This window comes from Chiloscyllium plagiosum, chromosome 10 (genome assembly GCF_004010195.1).
Source record: "Chiloscyllium plagiosum isolate BGI_BamShark_2017 chromosome 10, ASM401019v2, whole genome shotgun sequence".
NCBI classification, from domain to species: Eukaryota; Metazoa; Chordata; class Chondrichthyes; order Orectolobiformes; family Hemiscylliidae; genus Chiloscyllium; species Chiloscyllium plagiosum.
This window is the reverse complement of record NC_057719.1, coordinates 40,217,281-40,237,534: the sequence shown is the minus strand read 5'-3', so window position 1 is coordinate 40,237,534 and position 20,254 is coordinate 40,217,281. Positions and strand designations below refer to the sequence as shown.

General features: G+C 39.6%; 1 protein-coding gene across 1 annotated transcript in view; it reads right to left on the bottom strand.

The window, feature by feature from the left end:
* Positions 1-20,254, bottom strand: part of LOC122553554 (60 kDa lysophospholipase-like) — a 115,708-nt gene that overhangs the window by 79,641 nt on the left and 15,813 nt on the right. Inside the window, exon 4 of the mRNA XM_043697527.1 lies at positions 11,649-11,774. Within this exon, the coding sequence (XP_043553462.1) occupies positions 11,649-11,774 (126 nt within the window). The remainder of the gene's footprint in view (positions 1-11,648; positions 11,775-20,254) is intronic.

The following is a 20,254-nucleotide window of genomic DNA, read 5'->3' as shown; positions in this document are numbered from 1 at the left end:
CCATTCTGTTTATAGAGGTCCCACCTTCCCCAGAAAGAACCCCAGTTATCCAAAAACTGGAACCCCTCCCTCCTGCACCATCCCTGAAGCCACGCATTTAACTGTTCTCTCTCCCTATTCCTCGACTCTCTATCACGTGGCATGGGTAACAAACCAGAGACAACAACTCTGTTCGTTCTAACTCTGAGCTTCCAACCTAGCTCCCTGAAAGCCTGTCTAACATCCTCAGCGCTCCTCCTACCTATGTCATTGGTGCCAATGTGGACCACGACTTCGGGCTGCTCCCCCTCCCCCTTAAGGACCCGGAAAACACGATCAGAGACGTCACATACCCTTGCACCTGGGAGGCAACATACCTCTTCTCCTGCTCGCTTTTATAGGAAAAAAACCTACCCAGCTGCCCCTCCGGTCTTCGTCACTTCCCCCTGCTGCTCCCGCTCTTTCTGTAAAAGAGAGAAAAAAAAACACCGCTGCCCGCTACCGGTAAGTAATTTTAAAACAAACAGTCTTACCTTAGCTGCTGCTCGCGCTCAAAGAGCAATCTCCTATCCAAATTACGACAAGGGTAAGGAATGGGGGTGCGCTTATGTAAGAGTGCCTAAAAAATGTCTTTTTTCCCTGTGCTATGATTAAATGTATTAGTCATCACTACTTTTCTGAACAACCTTGCATCTCATTTGTATGCCTTAACGAAAATGTATCCCTATTATCACTGGAATTCAAACTCTATTTGGAGTGGGTAACAACACACACCTTCATTATGATACCCCTAACGGCACAAATATTTTCTCAGGTATTGGAGGGGTTTGGGATGTTGACCATGTTTCTTATCAAGAAACTCACTTCATTAGTACTGGTTGATTTTCACCCTCAGCACCCAGGGCTGAATTATGTAATCATGGATTATCCACATACCCCAGTAAGTCACAAATGTAGACCTGCATCTTACTGGGAAAGTCCCTCTATTGCCTATGCTAAACCTGGATTTTTTTTTTCAGTTATAATAAGGCAGCTCGCTACCTTGTCCTGAATAGAGGAAGTAGTCCTCATGTCGTAGCTATAGGAACACTATTTCCAACTCCTGTTCCCTGTCCAATTATCTGGCAATGAAATCATAATTCCCCTTTTTAAACATACAGTTTCTTCTGATTTCTGTGCAGAATGGAAGAATCCAAAGACCATTTCAAGAAGTAAAACACAGTCATTGGCATATGCAGCTCTTAATCTTCTTTCATTAGGAGAGTCCTTAAGAATTATTAGTCATCAAAACTATAATTATCACATTGGTGGACTCACAATTTTGGGAAATGAGACAACTGCTACGTTAATAGAAATTAGAAATGCTTTCAGAATTGTGCCTATTTGCCCAACAAAACCAATTACATACTTACGAAGGAAGGTGGACTTTGCGTTATAGTTAAAGGAAAATGCATTATGAGGGTCACTGATCTTTTCAAAAACATTACTAGACATATTGATAATATTCACACTTTTGTCAACCAAATGAATGAAGGTGCGGGATGGGAAGATTGGGGTTTGGCTCATGGTACAACTGATTAATTAATATGTCTTTGTATGGTGCTATTGTTTTAATTTGTCTTTTTGTTGGTATTGCTATAGTTAAGCGTATTATTGCTAAAATATTAACTTCTATTGACAATATTGGCTCCAACCTGAAAATGCTTCTTCTTTACTGAAATCATGATGAAGAAACATCATTGGCAGCCCTTGGTTCCCCTTCAGAGGAAGAGGAAATACGGCAATCTTTTGCTGCCATTGAATTGGATTAATTTGATCCATGCCTTTATGGTGTGGTCATAGAGTGACCAAAGAGGGGAATGAGGATCTAAAATTTGAACTTAGGCAACAAAATATGTAGATTTTTATTATCACAAAACGGTTTCTCGATTTAAAAGAATACTATAAAATGACCTGTGAATCATACGGCTGATTTGCAGAATTAAGTTGCAGTTCATAGATAAGAAGACAAGAGAGTTTTCAAAAGCTGAATATTGACAAGTTAATTGACCATTTGAACGAACCTTGAACCAGTACAATAAGATATCTTTTAGCATTGGATTAGCTTGTCTTCAATCATTGGAATAACTTGCTGTAAATCATGTCACCTTATTATATGTGATTGGTCTTTCTTGTAATTAAGGCTGTACTATTTCTTTAAAAACATGTAAATAATGTGTAATTTTCAAATGTCATTGCGCAACTTCATCACGGAACACAGAAGCTTCAATCTCTGTGTTGCTGGATAGAATTGTGTCAAGGTACCTTAATTCAATAAACTAATGACCCTTGCTTTTTGAATAGACCGCATTTGTCGATTCCTTTGACAGATCTCGAACCAAGAGACCCCTCTTGAGGGGACGCAGATCTTCAAGGTAACCCTCTTCGCTGTCCACTATACCTCCAATTTTGGTGTCATCTGCAAACTTACTAACTATACCTCTTACTCTCGTATCCAAATCATTTATATAAATGACAAAAAGTAGAGGACCCAGCACCAATCCTTGTGGCACTCCACTGGTCATAGATGAATTGGCCGGACCACTTACAGATATGTATAACTATTCATATACTCAGGGTAGCCTCCTGCCCCTCTCTGAGAGAAGCAAATATCTCTGTCATTCTTAAGAAAGGAAAAAGCCCCGGACAAGTGTACTTCATACAGACCTATATACTTATTGAATGTGAACTTTAAAATCCTGTCAAAAATGTTGACATTAAGACTGGAGAGAGTTTTGCCATTTATTATAAAAGAGAAGAGTGTTAAACATGGTACAAGCTTGCCATCAGGGAGTGATACCAGATTAGTCATCTTCCCAGATGCAGAGAAGGCATTTGATTGGGTCTTATCTTTTTTATAAAATGGAATGGTTTGGCATTGGAGAGGTCTTTACCAAGTGGGTAGCTGTATTATGTAACGACCCTAAAGCAGCAATGATCACCAATGGCATAAGGTCGGATAGCTTTAGTGTTGGCAGAGGTTGTTGTCAAGGATGTCCTCTCTCACCACTACTATTTACACTAGTGATTGAGACTCTGGCAGAAGCTATCCAAACTGACCCTAATATAACGGCCTGGAGGTAAGATCAGGTAAGCATAAAATCGCTCTTTATGCGGACGACGTTCTTAAATGACCCATCGATATCTGTGCACCACTTAATTCAAGTGGTTAACTTATTTGATATGTTCTCAGGTTGCAGAATTAACTTTATGAAATCAGAGGCCATGCCACTAGGAGGTCTTACTAGCATATCCAATTTTCCAGATGGATCCTGTTTCCCCTTTCGGCGGTCACTGGGAGGTTTTCTCTATTTAGCTATTTTTATTACCCTGGTATTTGGTCAGCTATATAAAGCTAATTAAACACATTTATTAGAGAAATTAAGGCAGGACCTCCAATACTGGGAAGATCTCCTGATATCCTGGCTAGGAAGAATAGCTTTAGTCAAGATGAATATTCTACCTCGCCTACTATACCCCATGAGAATGCTTCCTTTGATGTTGTGTAGGCTTTATGGCTGGCTTGGCTCCTTTATTTGGAATCATAGATGGCTCCTTATTAAATTAGATAAGTTCCAGCTCCCACAAATAAGAAGAGGTCTGGATTTTCCAGGTTTCAGGAAGTACCAACTGAGTTCTCTGTTGTAATATATGGCTGATTGGGTCTCTTGTGACCCACAATCAATTTGGTTGGATATTGAGGCTTCCCAAGCAAAATGTCCCCTCATGAAAGTATTATTTATGGATAAGATGAGAGTTATTAAGGATCATTGTAAATACCCAATTGTATTAAATACAATCAAAGCTTGGAGGATGGAGCAACAGAGTGATACACAAAAAACCTCTTCTTCTATTCCTATAGTGGGAACTTTGGGATTTCAGCCAGCTTGACTGACGCTGGATTTAGAATTTGGGAGTCCAGAGGCATGTCCTGTTTGGGAGATGTGTTCAATGGGGAGGTCACAATGTCCTTCGAACAGTTGTGTCAGAAGTTTGGGTTGCCTAACAATGACCTTTTTGATATTTTCAAGTACAAGATTTCATACAAAAAATGACCACATTGATGACTAATCCATACAAATCAGATATGGAAAGGAGAGTGATGGGTGCACTCAGTACTCTCTACCACTCGCTAGGTAATAACGCATCGAAAGACATGGAACAGTTATATAAAACCTGGAATCAAGAATTAGGGAACCTCTTTAGAGATGTGGGAGGATACCTGGGAAAATACTAGGAAGATCTCTATCTGTAATTTTCCTTCTCTCGATGCATACGGGAAGAAATTATTTACTATCCTTTCCTTTTGTGAGGAAAAATATTTTAATAAGTTGGGTATCGGAAAGCCCCCCTGGGACTTTCGAATTGGCAAAGGATTGTTATGGAATGTATTACCCTGGACTTCCTTACGAATGTGGTGCACCAAAAAACGGAATTATTTTGCAGAATATGGCAGCCCTTTTTGAACAACACTAATGCAGATGAATCTGCCATACTGTTTATGGCCTTTGTTTAGCCGTGAGGATGATGTTTGTTGGTTCGGGGGGCTCCTGGGAGGAAGGATCCCATATAAATACGGGTTTTGCTGTGACTTGATATAATTTTATTTTGAATGTGTATTTATTTATTTATTTATTTACCCTTTTTTTTCCTTTTTTATTGTCAATAATGTACAACACTGTGGTCTTTTTTATACATAGAGTTTTCTTTTTTACATCGTATTTTGGGTTTTGGTGGTTTGTAGAATAGACTAGTAGTTAGTTTTCTTATTTTAATATTGGTGCTGTTATTATATTGTAAAGTGGACACACTATTTTGTATTAATTTTGTAATTTTGTTAAAAAAAACTCAAATTTTTTTCTTTTCAATAAAAATATTTACAAAAAACAAGCTGAATGTGTTGACCAGCTGCAACACTCCTGGAATAACCATTTTACATCTGCTTATAAAACAAGTTAGGGTTTGGGCTACCTTCTTAAAACATTTTGAGGGGTCTTGCCTAGTCCAAAAGCAAAGGATAGTAAATAATTTCTTCCCGTATGCAATGAGAGAAGGAAAATTTGGAAAGCCCAAAAGGAGAGACACTAGGTCCAATCTCCGTTCCCGAAATCTTCGCCAAGGCATTCGCTACACTGTCCCAATATCTACAAATCTTATGGTATCTCCACAGGCGTTCTTATCAAATAGTTCACCTCATTCAATTTCCTTTCAATTTCATAAGACTCACTACACCTTGCTTTTAAAGGTTCACCTACCACTGGTAGAAATGCTAACACTTTATCTCCACTATCGAATTTTTGATTTCTTGTCTGCTTACTGGTTCATTATATGCCGTGACACTTTTTAATGTTGTCTAGCCAACACACCCAATCTACTTAATCTTTCCCTAAAATTTGACACATAGTCCAAATGTGCAACCATTGAACTCTCACCAATTTCTCCTTAATTAATTTCAGTGGTCCTCTCTCCTTATTCCTGAAATTCAAATGGACTGAATTTGATTGATTAATAGTTGCAATCCTAATTACAAAACTTTATGAATGGAATTCCTTTATCCTAATTATCTGGATAGTCAACTACAAGTCCTCAACATGGTCTTTAAGGTTTGATTCCACCGTTCTAATGTTCCCTGTGATTCTGGAAGGGACGAAGTGGATTGTAATTGTTTTATTCCTATGATACCCATTACTTCCTAGAATAATTTTGATGTAAAATTTGACCCTTGATCTGTTGTATGTGAGTGGTCCATATCTAGTAAAACAAATTTGAGTAACTCTTCTGCAATCCTTTTAGCCGTGATACTACATAGTGAGATGGCCTCTAGAAATCTAGTAGAGACATCAATTATGTTCAGCAAGCAGTGATTCCCACTTCTTGTTTCAATTAAGACTCTTATAAAAGATTCCTCAAATGCAGGCATGGATATTACGGAATACATTTTATCACTGCCTGAGGTTTTTCAGTTACCCCATACATATGAGACAATGGGCAAAATTGAACCATATCCTTATGCAGTGCAAGCCAAAAGAAATGTTTCTGTATTTTGGCTTGAGCTTTCTTTACTCCTAAATGAACTGCTACTGTTAAGTCATGTTCTCCCTGCAATACCATCTTTCTGTAACCGACCAGTATTACAACTTGATGAACCTCTGCCCATTTCTCATCCATCTGAGTGTGTTTCAAGGTGTCATTTTTAAGATCGTAACTTTCTGGGATACACTCAGATTCTTCTTCTGTGTAGGATTTTGATACAACTGCTTTAGTTTTCATCTTTCCATTGTAATGCTGCTATTTTCTCTAAACTAAAAGTATCAATTTTTTCCTCCACCTGTTCTTTGTTTTTTCAACCATTTGATTAAAATGTTACTGATAACGGAACTTGTTAATTTCTCCTCCTATTTCAACCTGTGGCTTTGCGACCTTGTTACCACACAATAAGGAAAATCCCAGGATGTACTTCATATGTCACCTCGGTAATATGATTTTCCATTGGCTTTTCAACCACAGTGGGCATCACTCTCAGTTGTGTACATCAAGAATAAACAATATTTCTGGAACTAAGGACTTTTCTATTGTTGTTACCACCACTTCACCACCTTTCACTGGCCTCTCCAACCTCACTTTATATAATGGTACACTGTACTTCTCACCATGAATTCCAAATATTACCACCTTTCTGGCAATACTCCTTCTGAATTACATACCTCCTCACGTCTCACCAAAGACTGACTTGCTCAACTATCTTTTAAAATCTTAATTTCTTTACCAGCTGGCTGATAACATTTTTCCCCAAATCCATTGTATTTTCCCACCTTTCACCTTTTAATTTTGTATGTATTATGCAAGACAGTTCAAGATTAATAGCTGTCTTGGATGTCTAAGGAATTAAGAGGGATGGAGATGGTGTGAGAAGATAAATTTGATGTGGATGATCATGTTCTTGTTTTGTAGGGGAATAGGCTGAAAGTACTGGATGCCCTATTACAATTTCTATTTCATTCTAACTTAATTGAATCATTTAGAATTTGCTATGTTATAAGTTAAACAGTTTAAGGTGCAAATGTAATTCTGAATCAAACCTGCTCCTCCTGGCATATGTGGATAAACCTTACCCATTTACATAAATTCTTTAAAGAGATCAGGCACTTCCTTCTCAACCAGACCCTGATCAGGTTGTACATTCGTTGGCAGCTTTTTTAGCTTCCATTGTCTTTTCCTTTACCACTTCAACAAACTCACTGGCTTATCTTTTTTCTTCTCCCATCCATCTTCCCAGTGGTTTTTCTAAACCAACAACACTGAGACTTCACGTGGTATACTTTATTACAGTGGAAACACCTGAGCTTTTTTTACTTCTCTTTCCCCCTCATGGGTTTCCTTTTCACCCTATGGTCGGCTATCTTGACTATCTTCAGTGAGTTCTCCTTTTCTCTTACCACTTGTGTAAACATAGAAATTTTCAGACCATTCATAGATTGCAAAATAGCACTCTTTTATTGTTATCAAGCCGGCTGAGAGATCAATAATCTATCATCCAGTGTATCAATCAAGATGTCTCTGGATGGACTACTAAGAGATCTCTGATTTTTAGCAAGAAGGCAGCATATTTTATAGCGCTTATTTGCGTAACAATCTCACATGTTCTCTTTCCTACATCGTATAATGTTTCTTTCTGTAATTAAGTTCTCATAATTAGCAATACATTTTAGTCTTATTCTCATAGATCAAACACAGTATAGATTTAACATGTTTCTACATCTGGTGCCTTTCTCTTGTGTCAGAGCAGATAAAGCTTAACGGTTATCAGTATTTTATTCATTTTAAGTTCTGTGAGAAAGAACAGCTGCAAGGCTATGCCAAGATTCTTACATTCCTAATTCATTCAATGGTCACTGTAAATGCAGTAGCCATTTTAAACTTACAAGACAAGTTATTACAAGATGGAGATTTAAAATGGATATTTTTAATTGTTGATTCCCCTATACTTTATTACTTGAGGATTTCTCCTCTACTAATTTCTATTCCTCACAGATTGAAAGTAATATCAGAAGTCAAATCTCGAATCAACTCATAATTATCTGCCACTTCCACTGCTAATCTTGCAGTCTTAACTCTCTGCTCTTCCACGGTTCTCACTACTTCAGGAAGTAAAGTTTTAAACTCCTCCAAAATAATCAGTTTTCAAAAAGGTCCATATGTTTGACATATTTTCAATGCTCTTAGCCACCTATCAAACTTACTTTGTTTGATTCTTTCACACACTATGTACGTTTGATCAGATTCCCTCCTTAGATTCCTAAAACATTGTCTGTAGGCTTTTGGTACTAACTCACTTGCACTTAAGATGGACTTTTTCATGTCGTCATACTCCCCAGAAATCCTGTGTCAGTGATTTAAATATCTCATCAGCTCTACGTACCATCTTTGTTTGGATCAACAATACCTACATGGTCACCAGCCATTTCACTTGTTTAGCTACCTTTTCAAATGAAATGAAAAGATTTCCACATCCCTCTCATCGAACTTAAGCAACGTTTGGATGTATTTAACAGAGCCCCACCAAGCCTTTGGCTATGACGGGATTACTCTCCATCAATGTCTCCCTCACTACTTTTAATTTTCACCTCTACCGTTTCATTTTAAGTTGACTTTGAGTTTTCAGTTCCAACCTCTGAAGTTTCCAAAAGCTCTCCCTTTCTTCTCTCTCATTTTCCCTTTCTTCTGCTCGGGTCTTCCATTCCTTTTTTTTGTGTTCTGCTTTTAATCATAAATCAAACTGTTTGATTTCCTTTTCGCTTCCTTTTACTTTTGCCTCTAACTCAAGCTGCTTCATTTTCAATTGAATTTTAGCCATTTACAAAGATTCTGAATGGCATTCCTGGCAATTGTAATTGCTGGGCGATTGCCACAATTATTTCCCCTTTCCTCGCAGACACAGGCAACCCCCAACTCTGGCTTGTCTGCCAATTCCAAAAGCTTTGCCTTGCCACTTGCAGTAAAACACCTAAAGTGATTTCTTACACCCCAGGAAACTTCAGTGACTGAATAAGCCATTACTACACAAGGTTTAAACCAACCAAATGCAACACCCAAAATAAAAGACACCAACACTCACCATTCACTGCCTTTGAATCCAATAATTGGAAACCCAACCTAAAATTAGAGATGTTGAGCCCAACAAGAACACCTGTTTTGCTATGAACCAAACTAAATCCCCTCAAAAAATATCAAGAAGATAGTTGGACCTGACCTTTTTCCTATTTTAAAGGAAAGTGCAAGACATTGTGTTCTGGATGTAATTCGAATGGTCAAACTACCAGACTTGAAGCAAAGTGTACTTTATTCACTACAGTTAAAAGATAACAAAAGAAACAAGCAATTGGAATAACTTGAGTCTGCTGGAAAACTTTACAGTATAATAGATTATTCAGCAATTAAATAGTAACTGTGTAGCAACATCCCATAAACACATCCTTGGCAAAGAAAACTTCAGTAAAATAGATTGTCTCACATGCAATTTTAGCAGCAGGAAGAGAATCCCCAGTTTGAAAAGTTTTGGAGTGGATAATGAGAGAGAAAAAGTCATTTATGAAAATCAGTTTAAAATTTTAAAAAGTCTGTTTATTAATGATATATTTTTATACTTATTTATTTTTATTTGACTAAAGCTTTTCTCCTTTCCATTTTTTGCTTACATTCATTACGATCTGGCCACTGTGAAATTAAAAATATCAGAGTTGCTACCAGTTCAGTCTGTTTTTCCGATTAAGAATTGAAGATCAGACGTTGGTTTCTGTAAGGTACCTAGTTGTACCACAAATGCCCAGGGCATCTGGTTAAGCTTGCAAATTGGTGAAATCTAACCCTGCAAAAAAAATCAATCTGTCTAACCAAGTGATGATTTGGAATGGTTGACTTCACTTTTGGTGGCAGTGCATCAGTAGATGTGAGGTACATTCAGTGGTACTTACATATTGTAAATGGAGAGATAAAGTGGTAAGAGTAGTTACCAGTTAGGAGGTTGTTCACTACATTTACAAACATAAAGAGGATCTCTTTAACTTAAGCAACTACAGCGCATATTTCTTTGTCAAAGTCCTTATGTTTAAAAATACCATGTCATTAATTTAAATGATCCAATAATTTTAATTTTCTTCGATAACTAAGTTCCTCCTGTGCTCATTTTATATCTTGTTATTTGGAAAGATTGCATCATGACAGGACAGGTATGAAAAACTACAAATTTTAAAACTTTTTTTTAAACTTACTGATGAGCTGCAAAACGAGTTTGATGACCTTTGCAAATTCAACATAGACTACTGAGCTTCTGGAAACTTGTAATGGGATGAGGCTCTCCTGTTTGATTGACATGCCTCAAGAATGTAGAGTCCTTAATACAACATCCACAAGAGTCTTTTCACATGAACTACTGAATAGTGTTCAGTGTGAAGTTATTTGGGATCTGACCACAGCCATCTAAATTTACCTGAACTACAATTCCAGATCAGGAATGGTAGTTTGTCAAGTTGCATGACAACAGTATGCAAATATGTTAGAAGTAGGAACCACAATGAGCCAGCATTATGCTCAACATGTCACAAACACACCACAGAATTTACCTTTGCATCTCAATCCACCATGAGGAAATTGAAACATTTCTTCTAGTCTATTGACTCCACATGCCACGATACCCATCCTGTGCACTTCATAAATCCCAGTCCTCCACTGTAATTTTCATTTTCTTGCAGTTTTGCCTGATCCTCATATCTTTGGCACGACAGAATCATGGAAACATATAACCTAAGAGGAGGAGTAGGCCATTCAGCTCTTTGAACCTGTTCCACTATTTAATATGAGAATAGCTGATCCTATATCTCAATGCCATATTTCTTATTTCTCTCCATACCTTTCGATGCCCTTAAAATGAAAACATTTACCCTTCTCTTTTTTGAATGCACTGGAAATCTATTTTGCACTGGATATGGCAAAGGCTTTGGGCCCTGCCACTATTCCAGCTATAGCACTGAAGACTTGTACTCTAGAACTTGCCACATTGGCACTACCCGACAATGTGGAAAATTGCTCAGGTATGTCCTTTACACAAAAATCAGGAAAAATCTAACCTAGCCAATTAACGTCCCATCAGCCTATGTTTGGTCATCATTTGTGGGAGGGTCAAGACCAAAGAACATCACTTTAAGGCAAATTGGATGAGAACTATGAGGAGAAGCTTGTTTTGTGGATTTAACAATTAGGATCTGGAATACACTGGCCTAAGTTTGCTAGAGGCAAATTTCATCATGGCTTTTAAAAAAGGAACTGGATAAACATCAGAAGAAATTTCCAGCTCTTTGGGGAAAGGGTGAAGGAGTGCAACTAGCTGAGTTCTTCTTAAAGATAGCCAGTACAGACAAGACAATCTTCTTTCTGTTTTGTAACCACTCCATAATTCTATCATACCAGCAATATTATAAAGAAAATTAATTATGATTGTTTTACTGATTATTTACATAATTATGCATGTACACATGCCATAGTTACACAATATCCTATTCATGGTGTCACACATTAAATCCTCTTTGTTGCAAATATGGAACTGTAGATAGACTCTAAACCAATGCAACCATTACCTGAGAGGTAGTCAAGATGATGGGCTTTCCTTGGTTCTCACACATGAATGAAAGGGCTGAAGCTGTGTAAGCCATTGTGTCTGTGCCATGAAGGATCACAAAGCCAATGTACTGTTGGTAGTTTTGCTGAGGGAAAGAAAAGTAGAGTTTAGAAGCAGTAGACAAGTTAGAATAGTCTATTGAAAGAATCTACTAACAGCAGGTTAGATTATCAGGAATAGAACCGATGACTAATTTTACTGCACAATAAATCCCATAGTTAAATTTCACATCATAGATCAGACACTTTAAGCTTTCAGGATGAATAAAACAGCACAAAAATTCTAAATATTACATTGAAAGATGATAATAATTGATTTGACCATTGGGATGCTATGATACCAACTTAATCTAAAACGCTATGATACATTTTGGCCATAAAATCTGCATGGCTATATCACATCTAATTGCTGACATGCAATCATCTGAGACTTCTCATGCTGACCCCACCAAAGGTTTCCTACTGAATCTGTGCAGCATTTCTGAGATGTGGCTGGCAAACCTGCCTTGTCACAAGATGCTGGGAGAAAGTGAGGACTGCAGATGCTGGAGACCAGAGTTGAAAAGTGCGGAGCTGGAAAAGCGCAGCAAGCCAGGCAGCATCCGAGGAGCAGGAGAATCGACATTTCGGGCATAAGCCCTTCTTCCTTTCCATTTCCATTCTAAATTGACCCTCCTCTAATTTTAAGGCTGTGCCCATGGGTCTTAGTCTCCCTGCCTAACGGAAACAACTTCCCAGCATCCACCCTTTCTAAGCCATGCATTATCTTGTAAATTTCTATTTGATCTCCCCTCAACCTTCTAAATTCTAATGAATACAATCCCAGAATCCTCAGCCGATCATCATACGTTAGGCCTATCATTCCAGGGTTCATCCGTGTGACTCTCCGCTGGACACACTCCAGTGCCAGTATGTCCTTCCTGAGGTGTGGGGCCCAAAACTGGACACAGTATTCGAAATGAGGCCGAACTAGAGCTTTATAAAGTCTCAGAAGCACATTGCTGCTTTAATATTCCAACCCTTTTGAGATAAATGACAACATTACATTTGCTTTCTTAATCACAGACTCAACCTGCAAATCAACCTTTAGAGAATCCTGGACTAGCACTCCCAGATCCCTTTGCACTTTGGCTTTATGAATTTTCTCACCATTTAGAAAATAGGAGATTTATCGATTTTTAGACCTTTTAGCTTTTCTGGCACTTTCTCTTTTGTAATGGCTACCATATTCTGCCCCCGACTCTCCTTAATTGTTAAGATATTATTCATGTCTTCCACTGTGAAGACTGACACAAAGTACTTATTAAGTTATTCATCTATTTCATTATTCTTTCAGTACTCTTTTTTCCAAAGTGCAAGACCTCGCATTTGCTCACGCTGAATTTCATCAGCCACTTCCTGGACCACTCTCATAAACTGTCTAAATCTTTCTGAAGCCTCCCCACCTCCTCAGTACTACCTGCCTGTCCACCTAACTTGGTATCATTGGCAAACCTCGCCAGAGTGCCCCCAGTCCCTTCATCCAAATCATTAATATATAAAGTGAACAGCTGCAGTACCCCACTTGTTACTGGCTGCCATTCTGAAAATGAACCTTTTATCCCAACTCTCTGCCTTCTGTCAAATGGCCAATCCCCAATCCATGTCATTAGCTCACCTCGAATACCATGGGCTCTCACTTACTCAGCAGTGAGGCACCTTATCAAAGTCTAGGTATATGACATCCACTGGGTTTCCCTGATCTAACCTATGTGTTACCTCTTCAAATAATTCTAACAGGTTTGTCAGGCATGACCTCCCCTTGCTAAATCCATGCTGACTTGTTCTAACCCCACCCTGCACTTCCAAGAATTTAGAAATTTTACCCTTAACAATGGATTCTAGAATTTTACCTACAACCGAGTTTAGGCCAATTGGCCTATAATTTTCCATCTCTTGTCTTGATCCTTTCTTGAACAAGGGGGTTACTGCAGCGATTTTCCAATCACCTGGGACTTTCCCTGACTCCAGTGATTTTTGAAAGATCACAGTCAGCGCCTCCGCTATTTCCTCAGCCACCTCTCTCAGAACTCTAGGATGTAGCCCATCAGGGCCAGGAGATTTATCGATTTTTAGATCTTTTAGCTTTTCTGGCACTTTCTCTTTTGTAATGGCTACCATACTCTGCCCCTGACTCTCCTTAATTGTTAGGATATTATTCATGTCTTCCACTGTGAAGACTGATACAAAGTACTTATTAAGTTATTCATCTATTTCATTATCTCCCAGCACTAACCTTCCTACATCAATTTGGAGTGGCCCAATTTGTACTTTTGCCTCTCGTTTGTTTCTTATGTATTGAAAGAAACCTTTAATATCATTTCTAATATTACTGGCTATCTTACCTTCATATTCTCTCCTTCCTTATTTCTTTCTTTGCTATCCTTTGTTTGTTTTTGTAATCTTCCCAATCTTCTGATTTCCCAGTGCTCTTGGCCACTTTATAGGCTCTCTCTTTTTCTTTGCAGGTTTTTTAGACACGACCTCCCCTTACTAAATCCATGCTAACTTGTTCTAATCCGACCCTACACTTCCAAGAATTTAGAAATTTCATCCGGAACGATGGATTCTAGAATTTTACCTACAACTGAGGTTAGGCTAATTGGCATATAATTGATCCTTGCTTGAACAAGGGGGTTACAACAGCGATTTTCCAATCATCTGAGACTTTCCCTGACTCCAGTGATTTTTGAAAGATCACAGTCAGTGCCTCTGTTATTTCCTCAGAGGTGGACCAGGATATTTATCAATTCTTTTGACCTTTTAGCTTTTCTAGCACGTTCTCTTTTGTAATGGCTACCACACTCAACTCTGCCCCTTGACTCTCCTTAATTGTTGGGAGATTACTCATGTCTTCCACTGTGAAGACCGAGACAAAGTACTTGTTAAATTCTATAGCTATTTCCTTATCTCCCATCACTAGCCTTCCAGCATCCATTTGGAGCGGCCCAATTTCTACTTTTGCCTCTCGTTTGTTTCTTATGTATTGAAAGAAACTTTGTTTCATTTGTAATTATCACTGGCTAGCTTACCTTCATATTTGATCCTTCCTTAATTCTCTCTTTGTTATCTTCTGTTTGTTTTTGTAGTCTTCCCAATCTTCTGATTTCTCAGTGCTCTTGGCCACTTTATAGGCTCTCTCTTTTTCTTTGGTACATTTCCTGACTTCCTTTGTCAGCCCTGGCTGTCTAACCCCTCCCCAGATAATCTTTCTTTTATTTGGGATGAACCTTGTTCTGTGTCCTCTACTACACCCAGAAACTCCTGCCATTGTTGCTCTACTGTCTTCCCCACGAGGCTCTGCTTCCAGTCAACTTTCGTTACTTTCTCTTTCATGCCCTTGTAATTACCTTTATTTAACTGTAACACCATTACATCCGATTTTGCCTTCTCTCTTTCAAACTGCAGACTGAACTCTAGCATATTATGTTCACTGCCTCTTAAATGTTTCCTTACTTTAAGATCTTTTATAAAGTCTGGCTGATTACACAGAACTAAGTCCAGAATAGCCTGCTCCCTTGTGGGCTCCATCACAAGCTGTTCCAAATAGCCAACCTGTAAGAATTCCACGAATTCCCTCTCTTTGGATCTACCGGCAACATTATTCACCCAGTCCACCTGTATATTGAAGTCCCCCATGACCTTGCCTTTCTGACATGCCCTATCTATTTCCTGGTTTATCTTGCGCCCCTGGTCCTGACCACTGCTGGGAGGTCTGTACATAACTCCCATTATGGTTTTTTTGCCTTTGTGATTCTGTAAATCCACCCACACAGACTCCACATCATCTGACCCTATGTCATTCAGTGCCATAGATTTAATCTCATTCTTAACTAATAAAACAACCCCGCCCCCTCTGCCCATCGCCCTGTCTTTTCGATATGTTGTAAATCCTTGGATGCTTAAATGCCAGTCCTGAACCCCCTGCAACCACATCTCTGTGATGCCTACCACATCATAATCATTCACGATGATTTGTGCCATTAATTCATCTGCTTTGTTATGAATACTACAAGCATTTAGATAAATCGCCTTAATGCTAATTTTCTTATTCTCATGATTTCCAACATCACTACTAATATGTCCTAAGTTATCATTCCTTTTTGCTTCATTCCTAGTCTGCCTCGAACCTAAACCCTGCACACATGCTAACCTGCTGCTTATCTTTCTACTTGACTTTAAACTCACAAGTTTAAAGTACTAGTGACCATCCTATTTATCCTTTTCACCGTGGGCGGCACGGTGGCACAGTGGTTAGCACTGCTGCCTCACAGCGCCTGAGACCCGGGTTCACTTCCCGCCTCAGGCGACTGACTGTGTGGAGTTTGCACGTTCTCCCCGTGTCTGCGTGGGTTTCCTCCGGGTGCTCCGGTTTCCTCCCACAGTCCAAAGATGTGCAGGGTCAGGTGAATTGGCCATGCTAAATTGCCCGTAGTGTTAGGTAATGGGTAAATGTAGGGGTATGGGTGGGTTTCGCTTCGGCGGGTCGGTGTGGACTTGTTGGGCCGAAGGGCCTGTTTCCACACTGTAATGTAATCTAATCTAAAAACACTGGTTCCAGATTGGTTCCGGTTCCAAAACAAATGCCAATGTCCCAGGAAATGGAACCCCTCTTTCCCACACCAATCTCTTAGCCACATGTTTACTTTCCTCATTTTCTTATCCCTATGCCAATTAGCACGTGGCGCAGGCAGTAATCCAGGGATTATGACCCTTTGAGGACCTCTTCTTCAATTTCCTTCCTGGTGCTTGATAATCCCCAAACAGGTCCTCCTTCCTAGCCTTGCCTATAAGAAGCAGGAGGGTAGATAAGGAAGGGTTGAGCCATTCAAGGATGAAGGAGGAAATTTGTGTGTGGAGCTGCAGGAAATGAGTGAGTAAAAACAAGGACTGCAGATGCTGGAAACCAGATTCTAGATTAGAATGGTGCTGGAAAAGCACAGCAGTTCAGGCAGCATCCGAGGAGCAGGAAAATCGACGTTTCGGACAAAAGCCCTTCATCGGGAAAAGAGGCAGGGTGCCTGCAGAGTGAGAGATAAATGAGAGGAGGGTGGGGGTGGGGAGAAAGTAGCATAGAGTAGGAACTCCCTGAGATTCTTGTAGAGACAGGAGGAAAACTTCTTCAAGGCAGGTTTCCAGCATCTGCAGTCGTTTTTACCTAGTTTATTTTAACCCTACTGTGAATCCTCGTGCCTGCCTTGAAGAAGTTTTCCTCCTATTCGCAGTAGGGTTAAAATGAAGGGCTTTTGCCCGAAACGTCGATTTTCCTGCTCCTCGGATGCTGCCTGAACTGCTGTGCTTTTCCAGCACCACTCTAATCTAGGAAATGAGTGAGGTCCTGAACAAATACTTTGCATCGGTATTCACAAAGGAGATGGACATGGTGGGTGGTGAGTCTACAGAGGAAAATGTTCATATTCCACATCATGTCAATATCAAAAAGGAGGAGCTGTGGGTGTTTTGAAAAGCATTAAGGTAGACAAGTGTACAAGAGCTGATGGGATTTATCCCAGACTGATGAGAAAGGCGAAGCAGGAAATTGTTTAGGCCTTCTACAAAATTTTTGTATCCTCTTTAGTCACAGGTGATGTTCCAGCGGTCTGGAGAATAGCCAATGTTTTTTCTTTGTTTAAGATGGGCAATAGAGGTAATCTGGGAAATTACAGGCCAATGAGCCATACATCAATGATATGGGAATTATTGGATAAGATTCTTAGAGACAGGTTTTATTCACATTTGAAAAATATAAACTTATTAGCGACAGGCAGCATGGCTTATTGCAGGTGAATTCCTGACCTACAAACTTCATTGAGTTTTTTGAGGAAGTGATAAAGTTGGTTGATTCGGGCAGGATAATAGATATTGACTATGTGGATTTTAGCAAGACCTTTAACAAGGTCCATTACAATAGGCTAATACAGAAGGCGACATCACATGGGATCTGCAGTGAACTGGTAAGTAGGATACAAACTGGCTTAGTCATACAAGACAAAGAGTAGCAGTGAAAGAGTATTTTTCTGACTGGAGATCTATGACCACTGGTGTTGTGCAGACACCAGTACTGGGACCGCTGTTTGTAATATATACAACTGATTTGGAGGGAATGTGGGTGATCTTATTAGTAGGTTTACAGATGACACAAAGGTTGGAGGAACGCAGATAGTGAGGACGATTGCCAGAGGATATAGCAGGATATAGACAGGATGGAGACTTGGGTGGAGAAATGGCTGATAGAATTAATCCAGACAAATGCAAGGTGATGTTTTTGGAAGGTCTCCTGCAGGAGGGAAGTATACAGTAAATGGCAGAATAGATAGAAGCATTAACATACAGACAGATCCAGATGTATAGGTCCACAGTTCCCCAAAAGTGGCAATACAAGTGGATAAGGTAGTCAAGAAGGCATATGATATGCTTGCCTTCATCAGTTGGGGCATTGAGTATAAAACTTAGCAAGTCACGTTGCAGCTGTAAAGAACTTTAGTTAGACTACATTTGGAATATTGCTTACAGTTTGGTTGCCACACCACCAGAAGGATGTGGAGGCTTTGAAAAGGACACAGAAATAGTTTACCAGGATGTTGCCTGATTTTGAGGGTATTAGTTATAAGGAGAGATTGGACAAACTTGGTTTATTTTTACTTGAACTTTGGGTGCTGGAGGGAGTTGATGGGGTGGGCTACAACCAGATAGAGGTTAACAAAATTTTGAGAGGCATGAATAGAACACATAGTTGGAGTCTTTTTCCCAGGGTAAAAATGTCAATTGCTAGGGGAGGTGGGTTTACAGTAAAAGGGGGAAAGTTAAAGGAGGTGTGAAAGATAAGGTTTTTTACACATAGGGTGTTAAATGCCTGGAATGCATTGCCAGAGAAGGTGGTGGAAGCAGATACAATAACAACATTTAAGAGGCATTTTGACAGATACATGAATAGACAGGCAATAAGTGGACTGCATAGAGACAAAAAACCGTTAGTTTAGAAAGGCACATGTGTAGCTCAGGCTTCCTGTGCTGTTCTTTGTATCTTCAATAGAAAGCATTATGTAGCCAATATAGTACTAAAATGTGATCACTGCAACTAAAGTAATTAAACATTTTGGGAAAGCAAATCTTAGCAGGACTTGTACACTTAATGGTAAGGTCCTGGAGAGTGTTGCTGAACAAAGAGACCTTGGAGTGCAGGTTCATAGTTCCTTGAAAGTGGAGCCGCAGGTAGATAGGATAGTGAAGAAGGTGTTTGGTATGTTTTCCTTTATTGGTCAGAGTATTGAGTACAGGAGTTGGGAAGTCATGTTGCGGCTGTAAAGGACATTGGTTAGGCCACTGTTGGAATATTGTGTGCAATTCTGGTCTCCTTCCTATCGGAAAGATGTTGTAAAACCTGAAAGGGTTCAGAAAAGATTTACAAGGATGTTGCCAGGGTTAGAAGATTTGAGCTATAGGGCGAGGTTGAACAGGCTAGGGCTGTTTTCCCCGGAGCGTCGGAGGCTGAGGGGTGACCTTATAGAGGTTTACAAAATTATGAGGGGCACGGATAGGGTAAATAGGCAAAATCTTTTCCCTGGGGTCGGGGAGTCCAGAACTAGAGGGCATAGTTTAGGGTGAGAGAGGGGAAAGATATAAAAGAGACCTAAGGGGCAACCTTTTCATGCAGAGGGTGGTATGTGTATGGAATGAGCTGCCAGAGGATGTGGTGGAGGCTGGTACAATTGCAACATTTAAGAGGCATTTGGATGGGTATCCAAAAAAAGAAATGATGCAATAGACTCCAGACATAAAATCTCACTGAAATTGGTCCTGTGGACAAGATCTCAGTACACTATGTACATTTCAGAAAAGCTGCTTATAGAGTCAAAGAGATATACAGCATGGAAACAGACCCTTCGGTCCAACCCATTCATGCGGATCAGATATCCCAACCCAATCTAGTCCCACCTGCCAGCACCTGGCCCATATCCCTCCAAACCTTTCCTACTCATATACCCATCCAAGTGCCTTTTAAATGTTGCAATTGTGCTATCCTCCACCACATCCTCTGGCAGCTCATTCCATACATATACCATCCTCTGCGTGAAAAAGTTGCCCCTTAGGTCTCTTTTATATCTTTCCCCTCTCACCCTAAACTTATGCTCTCTAGTGCTGGACTCCGCCACCCCAGGGAAAATACTTTGATAATTTACCCTATCAATGTCCCTAATGATTTTGTAAACCTCTATAAGGTCATTCCTCAGCCTCCGACGCTCCAGAGAAAACAGCCCTGACCTGTTCAAACTCTCCAGATAGCTCAAATCATCCAACCCTGGCAACATCCTTGCAAATCTTTTCTGAGTCCTTTGGAGTTTCACGACATCTTTCCGATAAGAAGGAGACCAGAATTGCATGCAATATTCAACAGTGACGCAACCAATGTCCTGTACAGCCGCAACATGACCTCCCAACTTCTGTACTCAATACTCTGACCAATAAAGGAAAGCATACCAAAAGCCTTCTTCACTATCCTATCTACCTGCGATTCCACTTTCAAGGA